The 20,218-nt window shown below is 46.6% G+C and overlaps 1 protein-coding gene across 2 annotated transcripts in view; it reads left to right on the top strand.

Moving 5' to 3' along the window:
• ETS1 (ETS proto-oncogene 1, transcription factor) overlaps positions 1 to 17,911 on the top strand; it is a 66,714-nt gene extending 48,803 nt beyond the window's left edge. For both annotated transcript variants that reach the window (XM_060103002.1, XM_060103001.1), the window contains 2 exons: positions 12,828 to 12,946; positions 14,135 to 17,911. In XM_060103002.1, coding sequence (XP_059958985.1) covers positions 12,828 to 12,946; positions 14,135 to 14,350 — 335 coding nt within the window. In that variant the 3' untranslated portion in view covers positions 14,351 to 17,911. The remainder of the gene's footprint in view (positions 1 to 12,827; positions 12,947 to 14,134) is intronic.
• Positions 17,912 to 20,218: the final 2,307 nt, after the last annotated feature.

Genomic DNA, 20,218 nt, shown 5'->3' with positions numbered 1-20,218 from the left:
TCGTGTTGTCGTTGTCTAGGAGAAGCCCCAGCTTTGTGTTGTAATTGTTGATGAAGTGGTGAGGGTCTCTTCTTTATCCTGGAGCCTGAGAAAAGCTAAGCCCAAAGCTAGTCAGTAACTATAACGAAAGTATGTTTTACCATGCTGGGCAGATTTGTGAATAGTTGATCTCTCAGTCTCCTAAAGGCTCGATATGGGACTATCAGGAATTCAACTTGGAGATGTTTTTGCGTGAGGTATCACACGAACCCATACCAGCCTTGTAGAAATAGAAGCCCTAGGTGTTCCCCGTTGCTTTTGGCCTGAGATAAACCTTCTTCTTGCTATTTTGTAGATAAATTAGAGTCCGTCCACCGTCACACAATAACAGAGTCCCTGGGCCATGCCCAGAGCCTGGGGGATCTGACTGGTCACTGAGTTTTAGGGTTCAGGAACCTAAAGCTACTGCTAAAACATGTATTTGAAAATAAACAACTTTCCTGCAAAAAGAAGTGCTTCAGAGCCCTTCAGTTCAGAGTGAAACGTGAGATTGGATGGCATTTCCTGAAATCTCAGTTTTCTGATGGAAAGCTGGAGTGCAAAATCATCCCAGCGTCCTCAGGTACAAACAACCACCAAGGAAGCTTCTGGTGTGAGCCTAAGTCACTGATGAGGAAGGGGGGCGGTGCATCACCAGAGCAGAGGAGTGGTGCGGTGTGAATTTGTGCAGAAGATTCTAATTCTAATCTACAGGTGGGTATGTTATTAGGAACAGCTCGGAGTGTTATAATTGGGGGAGGGTGGTTATTCCCTGAGCCAAGCTCTGGAATATAGTCTTTCCATGTCCCTGCTGTTGCGATGAGGGTGTGAATTGACTAAAGTCAAGAAGAACCAGCTTGCTGACATGAGTGTAGAACTCTGGTGCCTGTTTTGTGCAGTACTGCCTATCACAGGGGCCCTGAGGTTCTCGGCCCAGGCAAGGCTGGGCCTGGCCTCAGGCTTACAGGAAGCATCACAGTCTTGGTGTAGACCATCCTTGGGCAGCACCTGGGTGGCTGGGAAGAAAAGAGCTTGGCAGTGAGAAAGGCAGAGACAGAGCCTCTTCCCTTTCCTCCTCACAGGACCCTGTGAGTAGCAGGCTGTAGGAAGCCAGACAGACCCCCTGAGCCTAAATGGAGGCTTGCTGCCGGAAGCCGGGGGGACTCTGATTCTCTGTGTTGTGTTTGGCGCTGGGTCCTAAGCGGGTGTGTGGAGTGCATTTGGGAGCTCACTGGAGTAACGGGTTAACATGCTGCTCAGTTATGAGGCTGCTGGGGGAAATACTTAGGAGCCCGGGGAAGGAGAACTCCCTGGCAGCTCTGGGCTGGAGGGGGGGCGGGCAGAAACCCCTTGGTGTTGCCTGCATGGACGTTCCACTGCTTCCGCCTCCTGACTGGTTGGCTTTGGGACCGTTTTTCTTAATCATCTGCCACCCGTGGAAAAGACCACACGATGGGAGGATTTGGCCTCACTATTCATTTTTTCCTTCTAACTGGCTTCGAAAATATGGACAGGGAGGTTCCCTGTTTCCGTCAGTTGCCCTTGAAGACCGCAGCTGGCTGAGCCACCCTGGGGTCTGGACGCAGCTACGGTAGCTCCGGCGAGCTGCCTTTGAGGCAGAGAGGCCCCTTCATACTTTACAAAACAGATCTCAGACCCTGGTGTTCCAACTCCCTGAGGCCTGTGGGTGCCTGGATTAGGAGGCAGGAAACTTACACGATGACCCATCTCTTCTGGGGACCCAGTCCCTCAGCTTTAAAGGAGTCTCTGAGTCTCCCATTTTTTGGGTCACTGTTTCTTTAACAAAATCTAACTCCAAGTGGTGGAGCTGGGTGGTGACAGTTCTGGAATTCCACTCTGTCTCCACTTTGAAGCTCCACCTTTTTGTCTTTGAAGTCAGATGTTTCCACTGAACAAAATTCAGCCAGTGTGTTGCCGAGGCATCCACACAGGTCCTGCCGGCCTTCAACAGCTGGCCTGGAAACTCCTGCAGCCTCTGCTGGGGAAGGGCTCTGTCAGGTGGCCCCGATTTCGCCCCTTGGCATCTCCTGGTTCCCTGGATGCCTTTGCTGCTCTGGACACTGATTGATCAGTGGTTCCTCGGCGTGGAGACTCCATTCAAGAGGTGCTCCAATTGACCCTTGAACACCACGGGGGTGAGGGGCGCTGACTCCCACACAGTCAGAAATCCGAGTATAATCCCCAAACTTAACTACTAGCTTACTGTTGACCTGCTAACATAAACAGTCGATTTACGCATACTTTGTCTGTTCTATGTACATCTACGTATATTTTATGCATTCATGGCATACCTAACTTTTTTCTTAGTTTTTCCATATTTCTAGGCTATGCGGTTTGTCTGAGTTTTTCTCAAATTGTTGCAAATCTACAAAAAAATTTTCCAATGTATTTATAAAGAAAAAAATCCATGTATAAATGGACCCATGAAGTTCAAACCCCTGCTGTTCTAGGGCCTCTGTATATCCCTCCCTGTTCTCCCTAAAGTGACTTTCATGTGATGCTTACAGATAGGATGATTATCAGCACCCCGTCGGTCACTTTTATGCCTTCAGACTTAAATCCAGGTTAAGCACATGAGAGGAGACCATCCAGGCTGTTTGACCACTGGGTGTGTTGCAGAGGCTTCATCGTGGTGGGGTTAAGAGTATGGACTCTGGAGCCAGGCAGCCTGAGCGTGTCTTGGCTTTGCTACTGATCAGCTACGTGACTGTGGGCAAGCTGAGATCTCTGTGCCTCAGTTTTCTCATCTGCAAAATGGTCATAATAGGAGTTCCTATCTCCTAGGATTATTGTGGGAATTACATGAATAGCTTATGGAAAGCACCCAGCACAGTGCTAGGTCCACAGGAAGCACCCTCTAGATGCTAGTTGTTACCACTGTTTCGTATTATTCTCCAGACCTTCTGTCCTTCAATACAGTTCTACATTCTTCGAGGTCAGGGGCTGATGGATTTGACTTACAGAATTCCAGTAATTCCGGGCAGTGTCTTGGGGGCACAGCTAATATTTCATATCAGATTAGGTCACTTCAGCTATTCAGCTCAACCCACATGTGCGTTGAGCTCCTACTATGTGCTAGACTCTTTAATACGCATTCTTTTTTTTTAACTGTCTCCAATGACCACATGAGGAAGAACCTGTTATCCTCATTGTACAAAGGAGGGAATTGAGGTTCAGAGGAGAAAGAAGTCTAGCCCAAAGTCACACAGCAAACAACAAAGGGGAAGCCTTTCACAGGTTTTCACAACATCAGACAATTTGTAGGAAAATATCCAACATTAGTAGCATGTTAGTTTGGGTCTGCAGATGCCAAGGCATGATTAGACTCGGGGGAGAACATCTGAAGGACACAGTGGGAAGAGGAAGAGAGGGCAGGGGAGCCTTCAAGCTGTGCCGCAGGTAGGAAGGAGATTTGTAGGAAGAGCCTCCGACTGCAGCTCAATTCCAAGAGAGGTGTGGCCAGGCTGATGGGAATCCTCGGTCAAAGTTGCCCGGTCGGGGAGCTCTCTGCCTTGCAGGAATGGCCTCATGTGCCCTCTGTGCCATCCCTGGCTGGAGCAGCCCCAGGAAGCCTGACCTTGGTGGGGACAGGGTGGATGGGATCACATATGCTGCCTGTGGCCAGAGGGCCCAGCAGCATGTGGTCATGGCCCCATCATCCCTGACCGATCAGCGTGGTGTCTGGCTGGTCGTACGGCAGGACTCCAGACCATGGTCCCGACGCTCTTGGTGGCCCATGACAGGCTTCTGGATTCGGTGCCTATTGTTGACTTTAGCTTACAGAACTGCATTGTTTGCTGTGTGACTCACCTCTCCCTGAGAGATAATGAGAGTGAAAGTTGTCCTAAGGTGGGTGAATGTGAAAGTCTGAACTCGGTGAGGAGGCTGGGACTTGCTTGGCGGGAGAGGTGCTCTTAGGGCTGGGCTCCGTGGAGGTGTTTGACCTTCAGAGCTGAGATGGGTGCAGTTTCTCGTGAAGGCCCCTCAAGGCTGGGTTCTCGCTCCTTTGTTCTTTCAAGGCGTGGGTAGCGCCTTTTCAGCTCATCCCATTATGGTGGAACAGAGGTGTTTCTTCTGCTGCCTCTATGCTGCTTTTAATACCCTCTTCTGTTATTCCACCCAATCTGGCTACCATGCTTTGCGTTTGAGGGCTGTTCAGAAATTACTTGCTAGATAAAGGCTTGAAAAGTTATATGCTCAAATGATGGCTTAGGATCTAGTCACCTCCCCAAGAATTTGAATACGTTAACTAGTCATTTCTCGAGGGGGAAACTTGGTATGAGGGGGAAACGTTACCCCCAGGATAAAATAAAGCTCAGATTGCATTTGAGAACCTACTAGAAAAGGTCCAGGCTTCAGAACTCTCAAGTCCTATTTTCTAGTTCTAATCAGTGAAGACATCCTTCTTTCTTCTTGTCACCTACATACTTAGGAAGGCATTTTCTTTTGACATTTACATTAGTGACATAAAGCTTTTTGTTTTTTTTTTCTTTTTTGGTTTCTAAACAAAAATTTCACTCCGTACCGTCAAATCCAAACCGTACCCATTTCTGGTGACTTCTTAAAACAATCAGTTACCTCGAAGACATCAGGAGGAAAAGCTGTAAAGAAACCCACTTCCTGGCTTGAGCTTTGCTGGCTCACTGTCCAAGTGTGTGTCTGAGTGGCAGATTGAACATGGTTAGGCAGAGTTCTTGGGTTTGGAGGAAAGGTGCCTGCATTCGAGTACAGGCTTCCCCTTTAAGAGAGGAAGGGTCTCCTTTCCCTGCGGCCACTCCCACACATGTGTACTTGAACACACGCAGGTGTAAGGAGCCCAAGCAAAAACAAGGGCCTTTCCTCCAGACACTTAAGTGTGTAACTGTCTTGTTCTCAGGCCCCAGGCAGACTCAAGTGAGCCTCACTTTCGTCTTTCCCAGGTGGGGCAGCCCAGCTGACCCATTGCCGGCCAACCAGACTGGCTGCCCAGACTGTCCTGGACATTGATAGCTGGGCAAGACTTTCTGCTCTTCCTTCAGTTAATACCGATGGGATCTGTCTCTAGGGCCAAACTACAGACATTTGTGGGGAATGCTGGACTCATTCTAGCTCAGCCCTACATAATTACTAGGTGGGGTGTGCTTTGGTGATGAGTATAAACGATTAGGAGGGGAAAAACGTGCACTGGGGAAAAGAGGATCTAAGTCTGTCTGTGGCCAAGATTTCCCCAAACCATAAAATGTCGGTGATACTTTCACTTGCAAAGCAGTTTGCATCTGCTCTATCTTTTTGTGCCTGCCTACTTTGAATTAGAGCAAGAACTTCAGAGTTATCCCTCACTTTAAAAAACCTTAACTGGTTATTCTCATCTACAGTGTTTAAAACATTTTACACTTACATACTTGAACCATTTTGTCTTAGCTTCTAACTTTCTCCTTTTTCAGAGTTGCCATGTAAAAGGCCCATTGAATTCTTGGAAGAATAATTGAATTTGATCTAGTGCTTTTGCTATTTTTTTTCAGCCCCATCTTTTTTTCCTCTTGCTTTCCTTTTGGAAAAGTCTGCTTTTAAAAATATTTTTTTCTGTTGTTTAATTCTTCCATTGTTGTGTTTTATTATTTTATTTTATTTTTTTGGCTGCACTGCACAGCATGTGGGATCCTGGTTCCCTAACCAGGGATTGAACCCGTGCCCCCTGCAGTGGAAGCGCAGATTCTTAACTACTGGACCGCCAGGGGATTCCCTCTGTTGTTGTGTTTTATATTGTTCGCAAACTGCTCTGCGCTGTGGTCAGCTCTTTATATATATGCATATATTTATATTTATGTTTATTTTTAATAATAGGGACTTAATCTACATCTCTATAAAGTAGAGAGGAGCAGGGATAACTAGTTTCATTTTAGGGATAGATAAACTAAAGCCCAGAGAGGTTAACCAGCTGCATGAGATCGCTCAGTGAATCAGGGAAGAAATTGGGATCAAAGCTCTAGACACTCGACTCCCTGTTTTGGGCATTTCCCACTATCCTGTATACATTTTCATTTTATAGGATACTATCTGTTGTTATCTCTCCGTCAGTATGTCCAATGCCTGACATCTTTGTTTGTTTGTTTTTTTAAATTGTTTGAAATGCTTCCTCCTTTCTTTTGGTCTAATGTGTCAGAGACATGGACTTGACATTAAAAGCTGGTTTTAATTGTTCTCTAACTTGTTTCCATTGTTAACTCCCGGCTATACCAGCAATACATAAACACAAGGGCATGAACGTGTTGTCCCTCATGACGTCCATGAGGTGTGTTTTTCAAGTGCCTGTTAGAATGTTGTTTGTGGTTATGAGTTGAATTATTGGAACTCGTATCCCTGATTGCTACCCTTGTGTTACTAGCCATTGATAGAGGAACATGTGTATAAAACATATTGATCTACAGTGATTCACTGAACCAAGGCACCTTGGCCAGTTACAGAATGTATCGTACATATACAGATTGTGTTGGGGATGAGGTGAAATTGGGTTGAGTTGAGGGCAAAGGAGGGACATAACTCAGAAGAAGTGGGAAAAGGCACCTGCAGGCATAAGGCCAAGCCAAAGTATGAAGCAGTCTCTACTCTTCCTTCTTTTGAAAATCCCAGTGCTCTGGATGCCAGACCATCCAGCAGTACACCTCTTGGCTCATTCATCCTCAGGCAGGAGACAGTGCAGCTTCATGGTGAGTTTGGCCCAGAGGGCAAGAGACTGACAGGATGCTTTCTGTTCAACTTGTCCTTAAACGTCGTTTCATAAGAACTGAATGGAAACAGAGGGACTTGGAGATCTTCTGTGAATGATAATTTAGAAGGGGGTTGACAAGAGGGGGTGATGCTCAGACTCCGGGGTGACCCACCCCCTCCAGAGGTGGGCACTCCTGCAGTAGTCTGAAAGACAGATACACTTGTGAACAGATGGGTCATTTCTGGATTTGAGTGTTCTGTTTTTGCCATCATCGTTTGGCTGTGGGTAGAGACACCTGGGTGAAAGGGAGGGGCCAGTCGGTCCCGTTCCTCTGTTTTAGAACCACCTGTCAGATGTGTGCTATTGGGGCCGAGTGAACCCTGTTGCAAGGGTGACCAACCATGAGAGTTTCATAGGTTAAAATAAATGTGGTGTCCTGCCCACACTGAGGTATTTGACTTTGAGAGTCGAGCTACAGAGATTAGATTCTCAAAGTAGCAAATGAATTCCCCAAAGGACAGGAGGTGTGGTGGTTTTTATTTTGGGGCCCATGTTGATGAAACATAGCCTGGGAGTCACCCATATTGTTTGCCCCCAAATATAGTTTAATAGAGAGAAGCAGTTTGGGTCGCTTTTTTAAACCCCAACACCTTTCTGGAGAGGAGGGTTGTTTTGAATCATGCCGTTCAGTAAATGTTTACCGAGCACCTGTCCGAGACGAGGTCCCAGGCCTGGCATTGAACACAGAGGGGTCGATCAGACGCAGCCCAGGCTTGCAGGGAGCCAACAGCTGGAGTCACTTCACAACAAATAGCTTTTTGATAGCTGGTGTTTGTTGGTGAGGCACCATCCCGGGCTTTGGGTTACAGCAGTGAAAACACACAGTCCCCGCCCTTGGAGCATGTGTTCTAGTGGTGAGAGAGATGCAGGGAGAACAAAGCTGTCAGAGCTGGTCTTGGTGCAAGCAGAGCATGATGGGAGGCTGCCCGAGAGAGCCGCTGCCCCGGGCTCCACTCTTGTGTGTGAACCTCGCACTGGGCACAGGTGAGAGAGTGAGAACTTGCAGCTGAACTGCAAAGGAAAAACTGAAGTCCCACCCTGACCCCGGTTCATGAGCAGTGAGCTCATTGCCATGGCAGGCAACCCCCAAGCCTAGACACTGAGAAGATACCTATACATGGCCACATGGAAAGAATTATGATCCTGAGCATCTGGAGCACCTTTCTAACATCCCATTCTAGCCTGTTGCTTTCCTTTTACCAAAGTTGCTCACTTCTTAGCCTCAGAGCAAGGGAGTAAAAAAGCAGGGGCTTTTTAAATAACCATCCCTGTGTCACTGAGATCGATGGGGATCTCCCAGTCCCTAGACAAAGAGAAGGGACATACACAACCAAATGAGTAAGACTTTACTTGAAGCTCTGCCTTAACAAAAAAAGAGATTGTAGCCTTGGATTTGAAGTGCTTTGAGGGTCCCCTCTGGAGGGAAGCATCCTCGTGTGACTTGCTCTGCTGACCTGGGGTCCCTCCAGGTACGCACCTGATGTTGTCTCTTCTGAGATTGTGTCATACTCTTCAGATCGCGACTGTCAGTGTTGCGCTAAGAATTCTCCTCTTCCCCCCAGAAGCCGAGAAGAACAAAGCAGTCAGAGGAAATTCCCCACTGCGGCCGGGGAGGGGGCCCGACGGTGGGGTAGGGGGGGTGTGAGTGGGGCAGGGGGCCTCCCTCCCGCACCGCCTGGGGGAGAGACTTCCTTCTAACAGGGACCCCTCTGTTGTTGCGGTTCAGAGCTCTGAAGCATAGTTTCCCAGTGATGCCACTGGATTCCTGAAGTGTGACACCCCAGGGCAGCCTGGTGAAGGCCGCCGTTGACTGCCTCGGGGCCCCTGGACAGGGACACCATTGTGAGTCACATTTGGTGTATGAGCTCCCCCTTCCCATGACTGGCACTATTCTTAGTACCATTCTCTGCTCCCTGGGACAAAGGTCACTGGGACCACAGTCCAGTTGGGTGGGTGTGTGGGCCTGGGCCCAGAGCGGAGAGGAGGTGCCAGGAAAACAGAGGAAAAGGCTTTACCACGTGAGGGCGTGTCGGAGGGAGGGCACAGGATGGAGCCCGGCCCGGAGGATTTGAGCAGATCAACTCCAAGTGCTGCAGAAACAGCCCCTGGGAGAGCTCAGACCGGGAGGGCCAGCCTCAGCCATTGTTTGCACAAGTCTGGAGCTTGAGAACTTGCCTTGGGCCTGGACTCGGGTGCTGGCCAGGAGGCCAGTGTCACCAGGGACCCCAGAGCCACCTCCAAGTGCTGGCCTGTCAGGTGGCCCTGATTTCCCCTCCCGGGCCCTCCCACAACCCCGTTGTTGTGGAAACAGGCTCCCGCGTTGGACTGTCCACTGGTCCAGCCAGCGGACGAGCCGTCCTGACGCCCGCATTCCTGCCCTGACCCAGCATTTCTGGCCGGCAAAAGAACCCCATGTCCTTCCCATTTCTGTTGCCTCCACAGCCAAAAGGCGGGTCGGGGTGTCAGCAGAAGTGTACAAGAGAGGAATCTCTGGGAGGCATCACGGATCCCTTTCATCGGGGTCACCGTGAGGGCTTTCTGAAGGGTTAGCAGCAACTTCCAGAAAGCCCTGGGTGGGAGCCCTGTGTGCACGGGTGGCCTGAGTGGGCTGGCTGGATTTTTCCTCAAGAACTGAGGAAGGAGCCTTGAGCTGACATCACCGCTGTTTTGACTTTGCTATTGTGCAGCCCAGCAGAGACTCCCCATCCCAGGCCCTGTGCTTTCTTTAGGCATCTGGTTTTCGTATTTATCCTCCCTCTTCCCTTCTGTAAATAGGAAAAAAAAAAAAAAGAGTTAGAGGACACCACACCTAGGACCTGGGCTCCCAGTTCCCAGATTTCAGCTTTATGTTCCTTATGAGCAAAGGAAGACTCACAATGAGGGAAAAGCGAAAACACCCACATGCAAGGGCCCACCCCGCCCTCGGCCACATCCATAGACACCAGGGGTCCGATGCACACAGAGAACGGTCTGGAGCTGCAGGGCCTGCGGCTCGGACACCGCAGTTCGGGAAGTGGCAGCGGTAATAGTTCTGTCTGACGTCCTTTCCTCACGCGCTGGTCCCAGCGACGCTAATCACAGCCCCTTCCCCGCTTGATGGCCGCACGTCTCGAGGGTGGAGGACAGAGGTGGCCCTTGGACCTCCCTCCCCGGACTCGGGATGTGCTTGCTGTTCCCAGCCAATGGCCAGGACTTGCCTGGAGACAAAAATCCCCTTATTTCTTTCCCTTTCCTCAGCTTGGTATAATTAGCACCCCCTTGTCTCCCCAAAGGGATTTTAAGACAAGTAGTGCGGGAGACGTTTTAAGGTAACTAGTGGGGGGAGAAATAATGAAGTTACATAGACTAACGGCAACCACGAGGGGACCTGACTGGGCTGGAAGTGCCACCTGTGGCGGTGGACACCAAGGTCACTAGTGACGGCTGTCTGGAGGGCCACTGGCCACCCAGTGTCCTGGACTGCTTGCTGTGAGAGGCGGGCAAGAGAAGATGTGTTTATAAAGCCGGGTCCTTTGATCCCTGGGACCACTGCAGCCAGCGGGAAGTTTAGATGCCAGCTTCTGGGTTGGTCTTGCTTAGGGGAAATGGAGTGTCGAGATGAAGAATTTGGGGGTCAGGCTGCCTGGGTTCCAGCCACACCACTTCTGACCTGCATGGCCTTGGGCAGGTTATCTAGCCTCACAGTGGGTCAGTTTTCTCTGCTGTAAAGTGGGAGAAATGAATATGATAACAACAGCCTCCACCCATGGACTTATTGTGAGGGATAAATAAGATGCTATAAAGCATCACATGTTACTACGGTACATAGTAGGTACATGGTAAATCATAGCTGCTGTTCATATTTTCCTTTGCCAGGTGTCTGAAAGCAGCACCCCCGCTCTCTCTCATGTCTGTGGTGTGTGGTATTGACCCAGGAGAGGACCGTGAACTCCCTGGCTTATTTACATAGTTTTGGACTGTAGTAGTTGATTTTTCCTTACATGTCTCCTTTCATGGATCCTGAGGGTATCTATACTCATTCTCCACTTCTTCAGGGAACCTATTATGTCACAAGGGCTATTATAACTGCTTTTTTCTTATTATTTTGCCACCAAAAAATCCACAGCATTTCTTAATAGAAATCTCTTTTCTTTCTCCTGTCCATCCGGATGACTTCTTAGTGATTGCCCATAGGAAGTCACTTTAGGACATTACCCCAGGCAGAGGGTGGTAGCTGGTGACTATCCACCTGCTAAGAAACCTGCAAATGTGTCCGAGCTGTCCATGAAATTGTTTTTCAGCGAGGGGTAGAAACAGAGAAGGGTAAGGCTTTACCAGTGTAGTTCCTGGGACTGTTTCCTCGAACATTAATATATTTTGTAGGCATTTGCTGAATCATTTAATTCTAGAATTTGTGTGAGCTATTTCTTGCCAGATGGGTTTAAAGTACTCAGACTGAGGATGAGGTAGAGATATTTCATTTTTCCTGTTGAGCTTGGGCTGTGCTGACGAGGGACCCCTAGGAAGCTGTTGCTATAGCAGTTGCTTCCTTTGGCCGTCCCAGAGCTCAAAGGAAGCTTCCAAACCAGCTGCAGTTTGCTCATAGGCGTCCATCAAGGTTACCCTGGTGGCTGGGAGTCCAGGCCCGGGCAGTAGGCCCACCATTTTCTAATTGTGCCTGAAGCAATGTCACATCACTTTTCTGAGCACCTTCTTCTGCACCAGTAGAATGGAAACAGCCCAGTGTGCCTTGCCTATAAGGAGGGTAGAGAGTGGCTTTTAGAAGCAAGCAAAATGGTGCATGTGAACATGCCTTATAGACATGTAAGACGTAACAAAAGTTTGCCCTTAGAGGTCATAAAGGACATTTATTTTTTAGACTGAGAGGCAACGTAAAGCTTGTTTCCTATTGAATCTCAATTTACTTTGGATCAGACAAATTTGAAACTCAGGTTGAGGATCAGAGCCTAAAAACAGTCAAGTTTTCCTGTATGGGTTAGAGCGTGCCAGGCTTTCTTCATCTACATGGACTGGGTCTTTCCTAGCCACACCGTGTCCAGATTGCTTCTGAGATGGTGTTATAAAGCACAGTGTAGACTTGTAACAAGCGTCATGGACTATTGAACCCATATCTGTCTCTGTAGCTACACACATAAACTAGGTAGGAATCACTGGCAGCATTGTCATTTCTGAGTAGAAAGCTATCCTAGAAGGAAATCTATGTAGCATAAAGCTTTGAGCATAAGATAAATTGATAATCAGAGTATGTCAGGCCTTCTAGAGCTAAGATCTTGGCAGTGTTGATGACTAAGACAAGAGACTGTGTGTGTGTGTGTGTGTGTGTGTGTGTGTGTACAAATTAGAGTATACCGAACCCATGGAGAATTTCTGAGACAGTCCTCACCTGACCTCTGAAGATTTCAAGTTAGTTCCTTCCAAAGTGCTTATCTTCCCTTTCTTGGTTTGGGTGCTTGCCGGTAGGTGGCCTGGGGGACGGGACGTTGGTAGAGAGGAATATTACGACCAAAAGAACATCTAACTTCTGTTTCCTTGTTAGATCACCCTAGGGTAGTGATCCTTCTCTCTAGAAAATCAGGGGCCAAAGGTTCCCTAATCTAGAGGGTGCTAATGGGCTTTGACTTCTCATTGGAACTGGCAAAGGCATTCCTTGCTTGGTTCATACCTTGAGTACTTTGTAAGGCAAAAATAATGACTTCGTTTTTGAAGGCAAAAAAGATTATGCTGCCTTAGAATATCTCAGAGGAGAGATACAGTGTTTTCTTTCTGGAGTTTGCTTAGCAATAACAATGGACTGACCCTTAAGTCGATCCAAATAAGGCAATTGCTATTCTGTCTTAAAGGCTGTTTTGGTAGGAATTCTTCACCTGTTCAGTCTGTTCAAGCTCCTAGCGCCTCCTGTATTGCTTGTGCTCTGTGTTGCCTTCATTTTCCCCTGGCTGATGGGCTGAGAGAGGAGGGGTCGGGAGTGCCCTGTGATGGGATTAGTTGCTGAGAGTGTGGAGCGTCTGGTATAATGATTCACGATGGCTTGTGTCTCCAGGCAGTGGACCAATCCAGCTGTGGCAGTTCCTTCTGGAATTACTCACCGATAAATCCTGTCAGTCTTTTATCAGCTGGACAGGAGATGGCTGGGAATTCAAGCTTTCTGACCCAGATGAGGTAAGAAGGGAGTGACTTCAGAGTCTCCTGTTGAGGGAGGATGAGAGAGAGCTCTGGAGATGGGTTCTGTGGGGTTGATGACGTTTTCTAGGGTTCAAATCCCAGCTTTGCCACCTGCTACTTGGGTGACCTCGTCTGAGCCTTAGTTTCATCATTTGGAAAATAGTGAAAATATCTACATTGGCCATTTGTTTTCCAGGATTCATCGATATGATGCCCGTAAAGTGCCTGGCACCTAGTAGGCCCTTTGTAGACACGAGTTGCTTTCTCTGACTTTGCACCCTCCCTGGCCTTGTGGCTCTGTGAATATGGAAAGGGTCTGACAATTTGAGAGGCCTTGGAAGATTGGTACAATTTTCACATTAACTTGTGTTTTCATTAACAAATGCTTTAGTGAGGGGAGGAGGAATAAATTGAGTTTGGGATTAGCATATACATGCTACTATTTATAAAATAGGTAACCAGCAAAGCCCTATTGTATACTACAGGCAACTCTACTCAATATTTTGTAATAACCTTTAAGGGAAAAGAATCTGAAAAAGAATATACATATATATAAAAGTGAATAATTTTGCTGTACACCTGAAACTATCACAACATTGTACTGAATTATACTTCAATACAAAAACAAAAACAAAACAAAACAAAAAATGCTTGGCGAGTGGTTGCTCTGTGCCACGCCCAATTCTGAGGATAAAAAATAATGAACAAGAGAGACAACCTCTCTGTTCAGGCAGACATGAGGAGCCCTGTGCCCAGTACCAAAAAAATGCTTCCTGTTGATGAAAGGCAGGTGTGATTGCAGCTCAGCCGTCCATCCCTTGCATTAGATTTCATGCTTTCAAAGCAAGGACATTCTATTAATAATACAGGGTAAGAGGAGACACTATAGTGTTGCTTTTCTTTTTTTCTTTTTTAATATCAGATGCTTTAACTCCACTCCCTAGAAGTTCAGGGTCACTGTATTTTCATCAACTCAAAGAATCAACTTCACTGTCATCGTTGCCTAACCCTTGAAATTTGGAATTCAGAAAAGATTGGTCAGAAAAGTAACTTGTGTGTACATGAATCTCTAACCCTCTCTTGAACATCATGGGTCACCATGGACGGGTGCAGGCAAATAAACGTGTATATTTGGATTATCCTGTAGATGTTTACCCCTCTTCCTTTTTTAAAATTAAATTTCAGGTGGCCAGGAGATGGGGGAAAAGGAAAAACAAACCTAAGATGAATTATGAGAAACTGAGCCGTGGCCTTCGCTACTATTATGACAAAAACATCATCCACAAGACGGCGGGGAAACGCTATGTGTACCGTTTTGTGTGTGACCTGCAGAGCCTCCTGGGGTACACGCCCGAGGAGCTGCACGCCATGCTGGACGTCAAGCCCGACGCTGATGAGTGATGGACAACAAGGGGCCGGAGAAACTCTGCTGAGACATTTCAAAGAACAACCACGTTGGTCGGACTCTTAATTTTTAATTGTTATTCTATTTTTAATTTTCCAGAACTCATTTTTTTACATTCAGGGGTGGGAGCTAAGTAAGCTGCAGCTATAGTCAATTGTGCGCCTTTGGAGGAGGAGAACCAGGACTTGTGGGGTGGGTGGGACAGGAAATTCTTGAGCGGATTTTCAGGAGAGAGACAAGGGCCTTCTTAGAAGCTTGAAGGATCTGGCTTAAGGGAGGAAGAGACTAACGTGTCCAATCATTTAAAAAACAATCATCCATAAAAAAAAGTGTGTCTTGAGTACGGACCTATTAGCAAAAGAAATTGATGCATCGGGAGTCATGAAACTAATAAAAGGCAATTAATTTCCTTTTGTTGTTAGGTCTGGGAGGGTGAAAAAGAGGGAGGTGGGGTAAAGCCTTTTTTGGGGGGATGCACTAAAAACCAAGGACTATTTACCTTTTATTCTACTTTCCAAACAAAAGTGGACTTTTTAGTGGGGAGGGACCAAAACTATTTTTGTGTTAAAATTTATTCTATTAAATTTTGTGCCAGTATTTTTTTTTTCTTAAAAATCGTCTTAAGCTCTAAAGTGGTCTCAGTATTGCTGTACCATGCAATTTTGTTTTTATTTGCTGGCTGAGGATTCTGTCACAGTGAAAGGAAACTGTTTATATAGACCCCACTGGAAAGACAAAGCGCTGTCACTGAGATCGGGGATCCCAAATTCATGTGACTGATGTGTGGAGGAAAAAATAAGGCTGATTTGGGTACAAAGGAACTGTGCATGTGAATTTCACCTATAATTTTTTAAAATTGTGATGACACCCCTCTACTTACTTGTCATCAGTGGATTCTCAGAGTTTGGACTTAACGTTGAGCTAAGCATTAAGTCTTCGAACTGAATGTATTTTGCAGCCCTGGTTTTAGACCACAGGAAATGTAGGAGCACTGTAGACGTCATGGAAAGGGGATCGAAGGGGGAAGATTGACCTGGTTCTTTACTGGTTTTAGACCTGTAACGTACATGACTTGGAATAAAATCTGTATGCATGGGCATTACCCCTCAGGCCTTAAGAAATAAGTCCTGAATGCATGTCATTCCCCACTAACACTCTGTACTTTCTCCTTTGTGTATTATTTTCCCAGCATCCCACATTTATTGCTTTCCCCCACTCTGTTGTTCAGTAGAGAGAGAGATGTACAGCTTTCTGATGGGTGAGTGAAAGGGTAACTACAGACATGACATGAGTTGGAGAGCGTCTGATAAGGCCATTTAGATGTCTTGAGTTTTAGGAGCCATGGAAATGAAGGGAGCCTATGAATAAAATGGGGCTTGGCTGTCTTTGGGAGAAGTGCAAGGTTTTCCTTTGAAGAGTTTAAGGCAGCTGAGTCGGGTGTCAGGTGAGACTGGGTGGGCAAGCAAGGTGCATAGTGCAGATGCTATGAGGGCCCCGTGCTTTGGATCCGTTATTCTGGCACAGGGTAAGTGAAGGTTAGTAATTGCAGAGGAAGGAAGACTTGAAGGGATAGGAACTATTAGGAAAGGAGCTGGGGTGTAGGAATAAGGTGGTCCATGGGATTCAGATCTATTTTTAGTTCTCCCAACTTTGAACTACAAACGTAATCAACTGTGGCGTTGTAAAGGGTCATCTGAAAATGGAGTTTGGGGAGAGAGGACCAGCATCTGACCACTAAGGAAAAGTGCCTCATACAACTAGGATTCCCCCCTTCCCCGGCTATACAGGTGCCTGATTCAAAGGAAGGTGACAGAGGGATGGCTTTTCGGGCTTCAGTGAGGACGGGCTCCAGCTGAGAAACTGGAAGTCCTAACTACCTTCTAGCGTACCTTCAAGGAAGTGGATTGTTTTCTCCCAGGTCCTCTTGCAGACCCCGAATTATCAGGAACTTAGCTCTGTGATTCACGCGTTTCCTCCTACTGAGAAATCGGAGCGTCTGCTTGGAAAGCAAAGGCTGAATTTAGCCCAGCTGTGTATTTTGATCTTCTTCCGGATGCAGGTGCCTTAATGAAGCTCTCAAAATATTTTAGGAGCTGCTCAGGGAGTGTTAGACAGAACTGTTTGGACTACATTGTTTTCTCTTAGATTATGTGATCTTTGTTGGGCACTGGCAAAGATGTGTGTGCGCCTGTGTGTGTGTGCGTGCGTGTGCGTGGGTGTGCGTGTGGGTGTGTTTGCAGACATGCAAAACTGCAGCTGAGATAATCCCGGGGCTTTCTTGTGAAGTCTTTCCACATTTCAGTGGTGGGTGAGAGTAGGACCAAGGCTGGGCATCGGTCACTGCTTGTTTGCCGCCAGGCATAAAATCACTTTCTCAACTCATCAACAACCTTTCCTTGTAAATTGATGCTGAGAACTCCCCTGTGTGAGTCCTGTCATAATTCCCTATAGCAGATAAGATGTAAGCAAGTGCTTCCTCATGCTCTTCAGCTGCTTGTCTGCTCAGATGCCCTTTCTCTCTCAGTGCACCGTTTTCAGTATTTGTAGATAGTGTATGAGTTCAGACAGCTTCGTCGATCTGGCCAGATGCTTTTTCTCCTTCTGTCCAAAGGCCAGAGACCATCCCAGGAAGAGTGGTGGGTGGTTTATACACTGGAAATGTAGCAGAATTGTTGGAGTTCTGCTTTAAAAAAAAAAAACAAAAAACATGTTAACTTCAGAGGAAGGATGGGCAAATCTGGTTGAGCTGGGTGAAACTCTTATTTTCCTGGAGATGCCTTAACCTGTGTTGGTTTTGGCTCTAGGGTTCAGGGTCACTTTTGTTCCCTTCTGCATTCAGGGGAGGGACTTCCCTACACAGAGCCCTGGTTTTGTGGCTTTGGGGATTGGAGGTAGCATTCAAAGATCAGATATGCTTTTCCTCACTTTGGAGAGAACACTCTGGGTTTGAGAGCATTAACCTGCCTAATCTTCATGGTGAAAATGACACCTTCTCTATCCTAGTCATGCTGTGCATGCTGCTTTCTCTGTTGGGGTCTATATAAATGTGTTGAACTCTTATCTACATTCCAAAGAAGTTTCGAGGAACCATAAATATATGTATACATATACATATATAAAATATATATATTAAAAGGAAATTATCTCTATCAGGAATACTGCCTCAGTTATTGAACTTTTCTTAGAATACTTTTTTTTTAAGCTCGGAAGTATAGGGGTGAAAAAGATGTTATATTGTGTTTGACTATTTTCCAACTTGTATTTTCATATAATTTATATTTTTTAAAAGCTGAAAATGTAAAAGCAAGATGAAAAAAAGGAAAAGCAGGTGCTTTTTAAAAATCAGAACTGAGGTAGCTTAGAGATGTAGCGATGTAAGTTTCTATGTGTTTTTTTTTAAATGCAAAAAAATTTCTTATGGGGGAGTTTTTTGTTTGTTTATTTTAGTAGCTGATGCTGGCACATCATTTTGCTGGAGAATTTTTTATATACTGTAGCCTGATTTCATATTGTATTTTAAACTGTGTGAGATTAAAAGCAAAGAAATTCATTCATAATGATGTGGGTTTGGCTTCAGTCTTTCCTGTCTGGTTCATGCGTGAAAGCAGGACAGATTAACCAACCAGAGACAAGCACAGGAAGGAATGCAACTCTGTCTTGCTGATCTCACTTGCTCTACACCATTTCAGATAAAAATTTCCTAATAAAGTGAGAACTATAATAGGAATAGGGGGAAGTGTAATGTGACATCCCAATTAGAAATAGATGGTATCATCCTTTGTGGAATGTCCCCGGCCTCATCATACCGCATTTTGATTGTGTCTGGAGGACTAAGAGGCACATGAAGAAAATTTTTGATGACTCAACAGATAAACATTTGATTTCAACTAGGTAAAGTTTCTGATATTAACACAGGAAGTTGAACACCTTTGGTCCATACTCAAGGGCAGCATTCTTCTCCCTCCTTCTGACATTCATTTTGTCCTGTGCCAATGCGGACCCATCCTATCCGTCTCCTTGGCCCCAACTCTTTCACTGGGGCTGAAAACTGGGAATGATAAGATCCGTCCGAGCCCCCAGCAGCCAGTGTCATCAATCCGATCATATTTATAGGTGCTTTGGGGAGGAGGGTTTAGGAATACATCCTGCGTGGTGCTTTTCTCTTGTTGTTGGAACTGTGGAAGGTGTATGTCTTTAACACCAGCATTTGCAACACAAATCCCAACTCACAGCTGGAAAGAGAATTTTTGCTGAATTGTTCACAAAGAGAGCTCTGTTTTTGGAAAATCGGTTTCTTCAGGCCTGGAGCTTGAGGTTTGCTGAATGCACGTTAAACACTGACTGTGTGGTCCAGTGGTCAGGGAGCTGGCCTGGCCGCGAGAAGGGCTCCGGTCTACAACCTAGTCAAGCCACCGCCACTCACTGGGGCACTGTGGGGAGACGGCTGGAGGTCCTTACATTTTTCAGTCTTCAGCTGCCAACCTGGGCAAAGCCACAACTCCAGAGCCAACCCGAGGCCACATCTAAGCTCTTCTCCCCCTGAATCCACAGAGCACAGAGAATAGGTTTCTGCCTCAGTCTAGGATTTGGTCAGAGAACTTTCCTTCAGTGGCAAGTTGCTGTTTATTCCCCCAAAGTATGTGATTTCATGCTGACCAGGATAAAAGATACAAGATACACTGGAACGAAAACAGCTTAGGTCTCTGTTTCTCAAACTACGAGCTAGAGTTGAGCTGGGGAACTCAGACACCTGGGCTTTGGTGCTCTGTTAATGACACTGCTGGGACCACCGTATTGAAGTTGGGGTGGTGGAGAGACAGTATCGTCTAAAACTCCCTCCAGATTTGGGGAAACGGGATAAGGTGAGAAGGAGATGCAGGGAAAAGAGGAATCATTCAAAAGAAGCTGTTGGTCAAAAATCTATCGATTTTGACAGGCTTTTGGGCGGTTGTAGGATCAAGTAATTGCCCAAGCCTAGTCTGGCTCCAGACTGCTATGGCTTTGGAGCAAGCTATAGCTCCCATGCTAAAAATAAATTAATAAATCCTGACCAAAAACTGACCAAAAAGAGCTTACCTGTATAATGAAGTATAACTATTTTCACCTGAAAACGGAAGAGGACTGTGACTTGTACTTTGAGTGAAACAAGCCAGGCAGTGGAGACTACAGGGTACACACAGGTTGACTGAGGACTGAGTCTATGCCACAGAGATGTTCAGTGTGGCCTTCACAGTGTTGGGACTCACTTCTGCAACTCAAGTGAACAGTGTCCGGCAGAAAGGCCATGGGGTGGTCTTGGAATCCTGTCATTCCTGTAAAGCAAACACCCATGGACGCTGAGTGGAGGCTGCCCCCTTCGAGATGCACATGAATCTCCTGTTTTGTCTCCATGGCTCAGCCCAACACATTTACATCCCTGCCTCATTGCTGTAGAATGTGAGTTTGTCAACCCCGTGAAGGTATCTCTACACCTCCCATGTTTACTTGGCATGAAACTTATTTTATTCTGGAAACCAGCAGTGGAAGAGAGCACAAGAGGTCATCAGGTTCATCAGAGCCATCTGACTTCTAAACCCTTGTTGTCTCCATGACGCCATGTTGCCACCCAGGAACTCTGAAAGGTCTCCTTTGATGATGCTGGCTGATGGCTCACCCTCCATGGAAGCCACAGCCCTGGTTACTAAGAGGGATGCTTCATACACCGAGTGTGGAACAAGGACAGTCTTCTTTCAGTAAGGAAGCTTTTCCACTCCCACAGCTCTTTCCAACCTCTGCTTCTCCCCAGCGCTGCTCTGGGTGGTGGTTTGTGGTGCAATTTCAGTTGTACAGAGACCTTTCTCTAGCTCAGATGTAGGACTACTTGA

The sequence above is a fragment of the Mesoplodon densirostris genome, chromosome 7 (genome assembly GCF_025265405.1).
Source record: "Mesoplodon densirostris isolate mMesDen1 chromosome 7, mMesDen1 primary haplotype, whole genome shotgun sequence".
In the NCBI taxonomy this organism is placed as follows: Eukaryota; Metazoa; Chordata; class Mammalia; order Artiodactyla; family Ziphiidae; genus Mesoplodon; species Mesoplodon densirostris.
The sequence above is the reverse complement of the archived record's forward strand: the minus strand, read 5'-3'. Positions and strand labels throughout refer to the sequence as shown.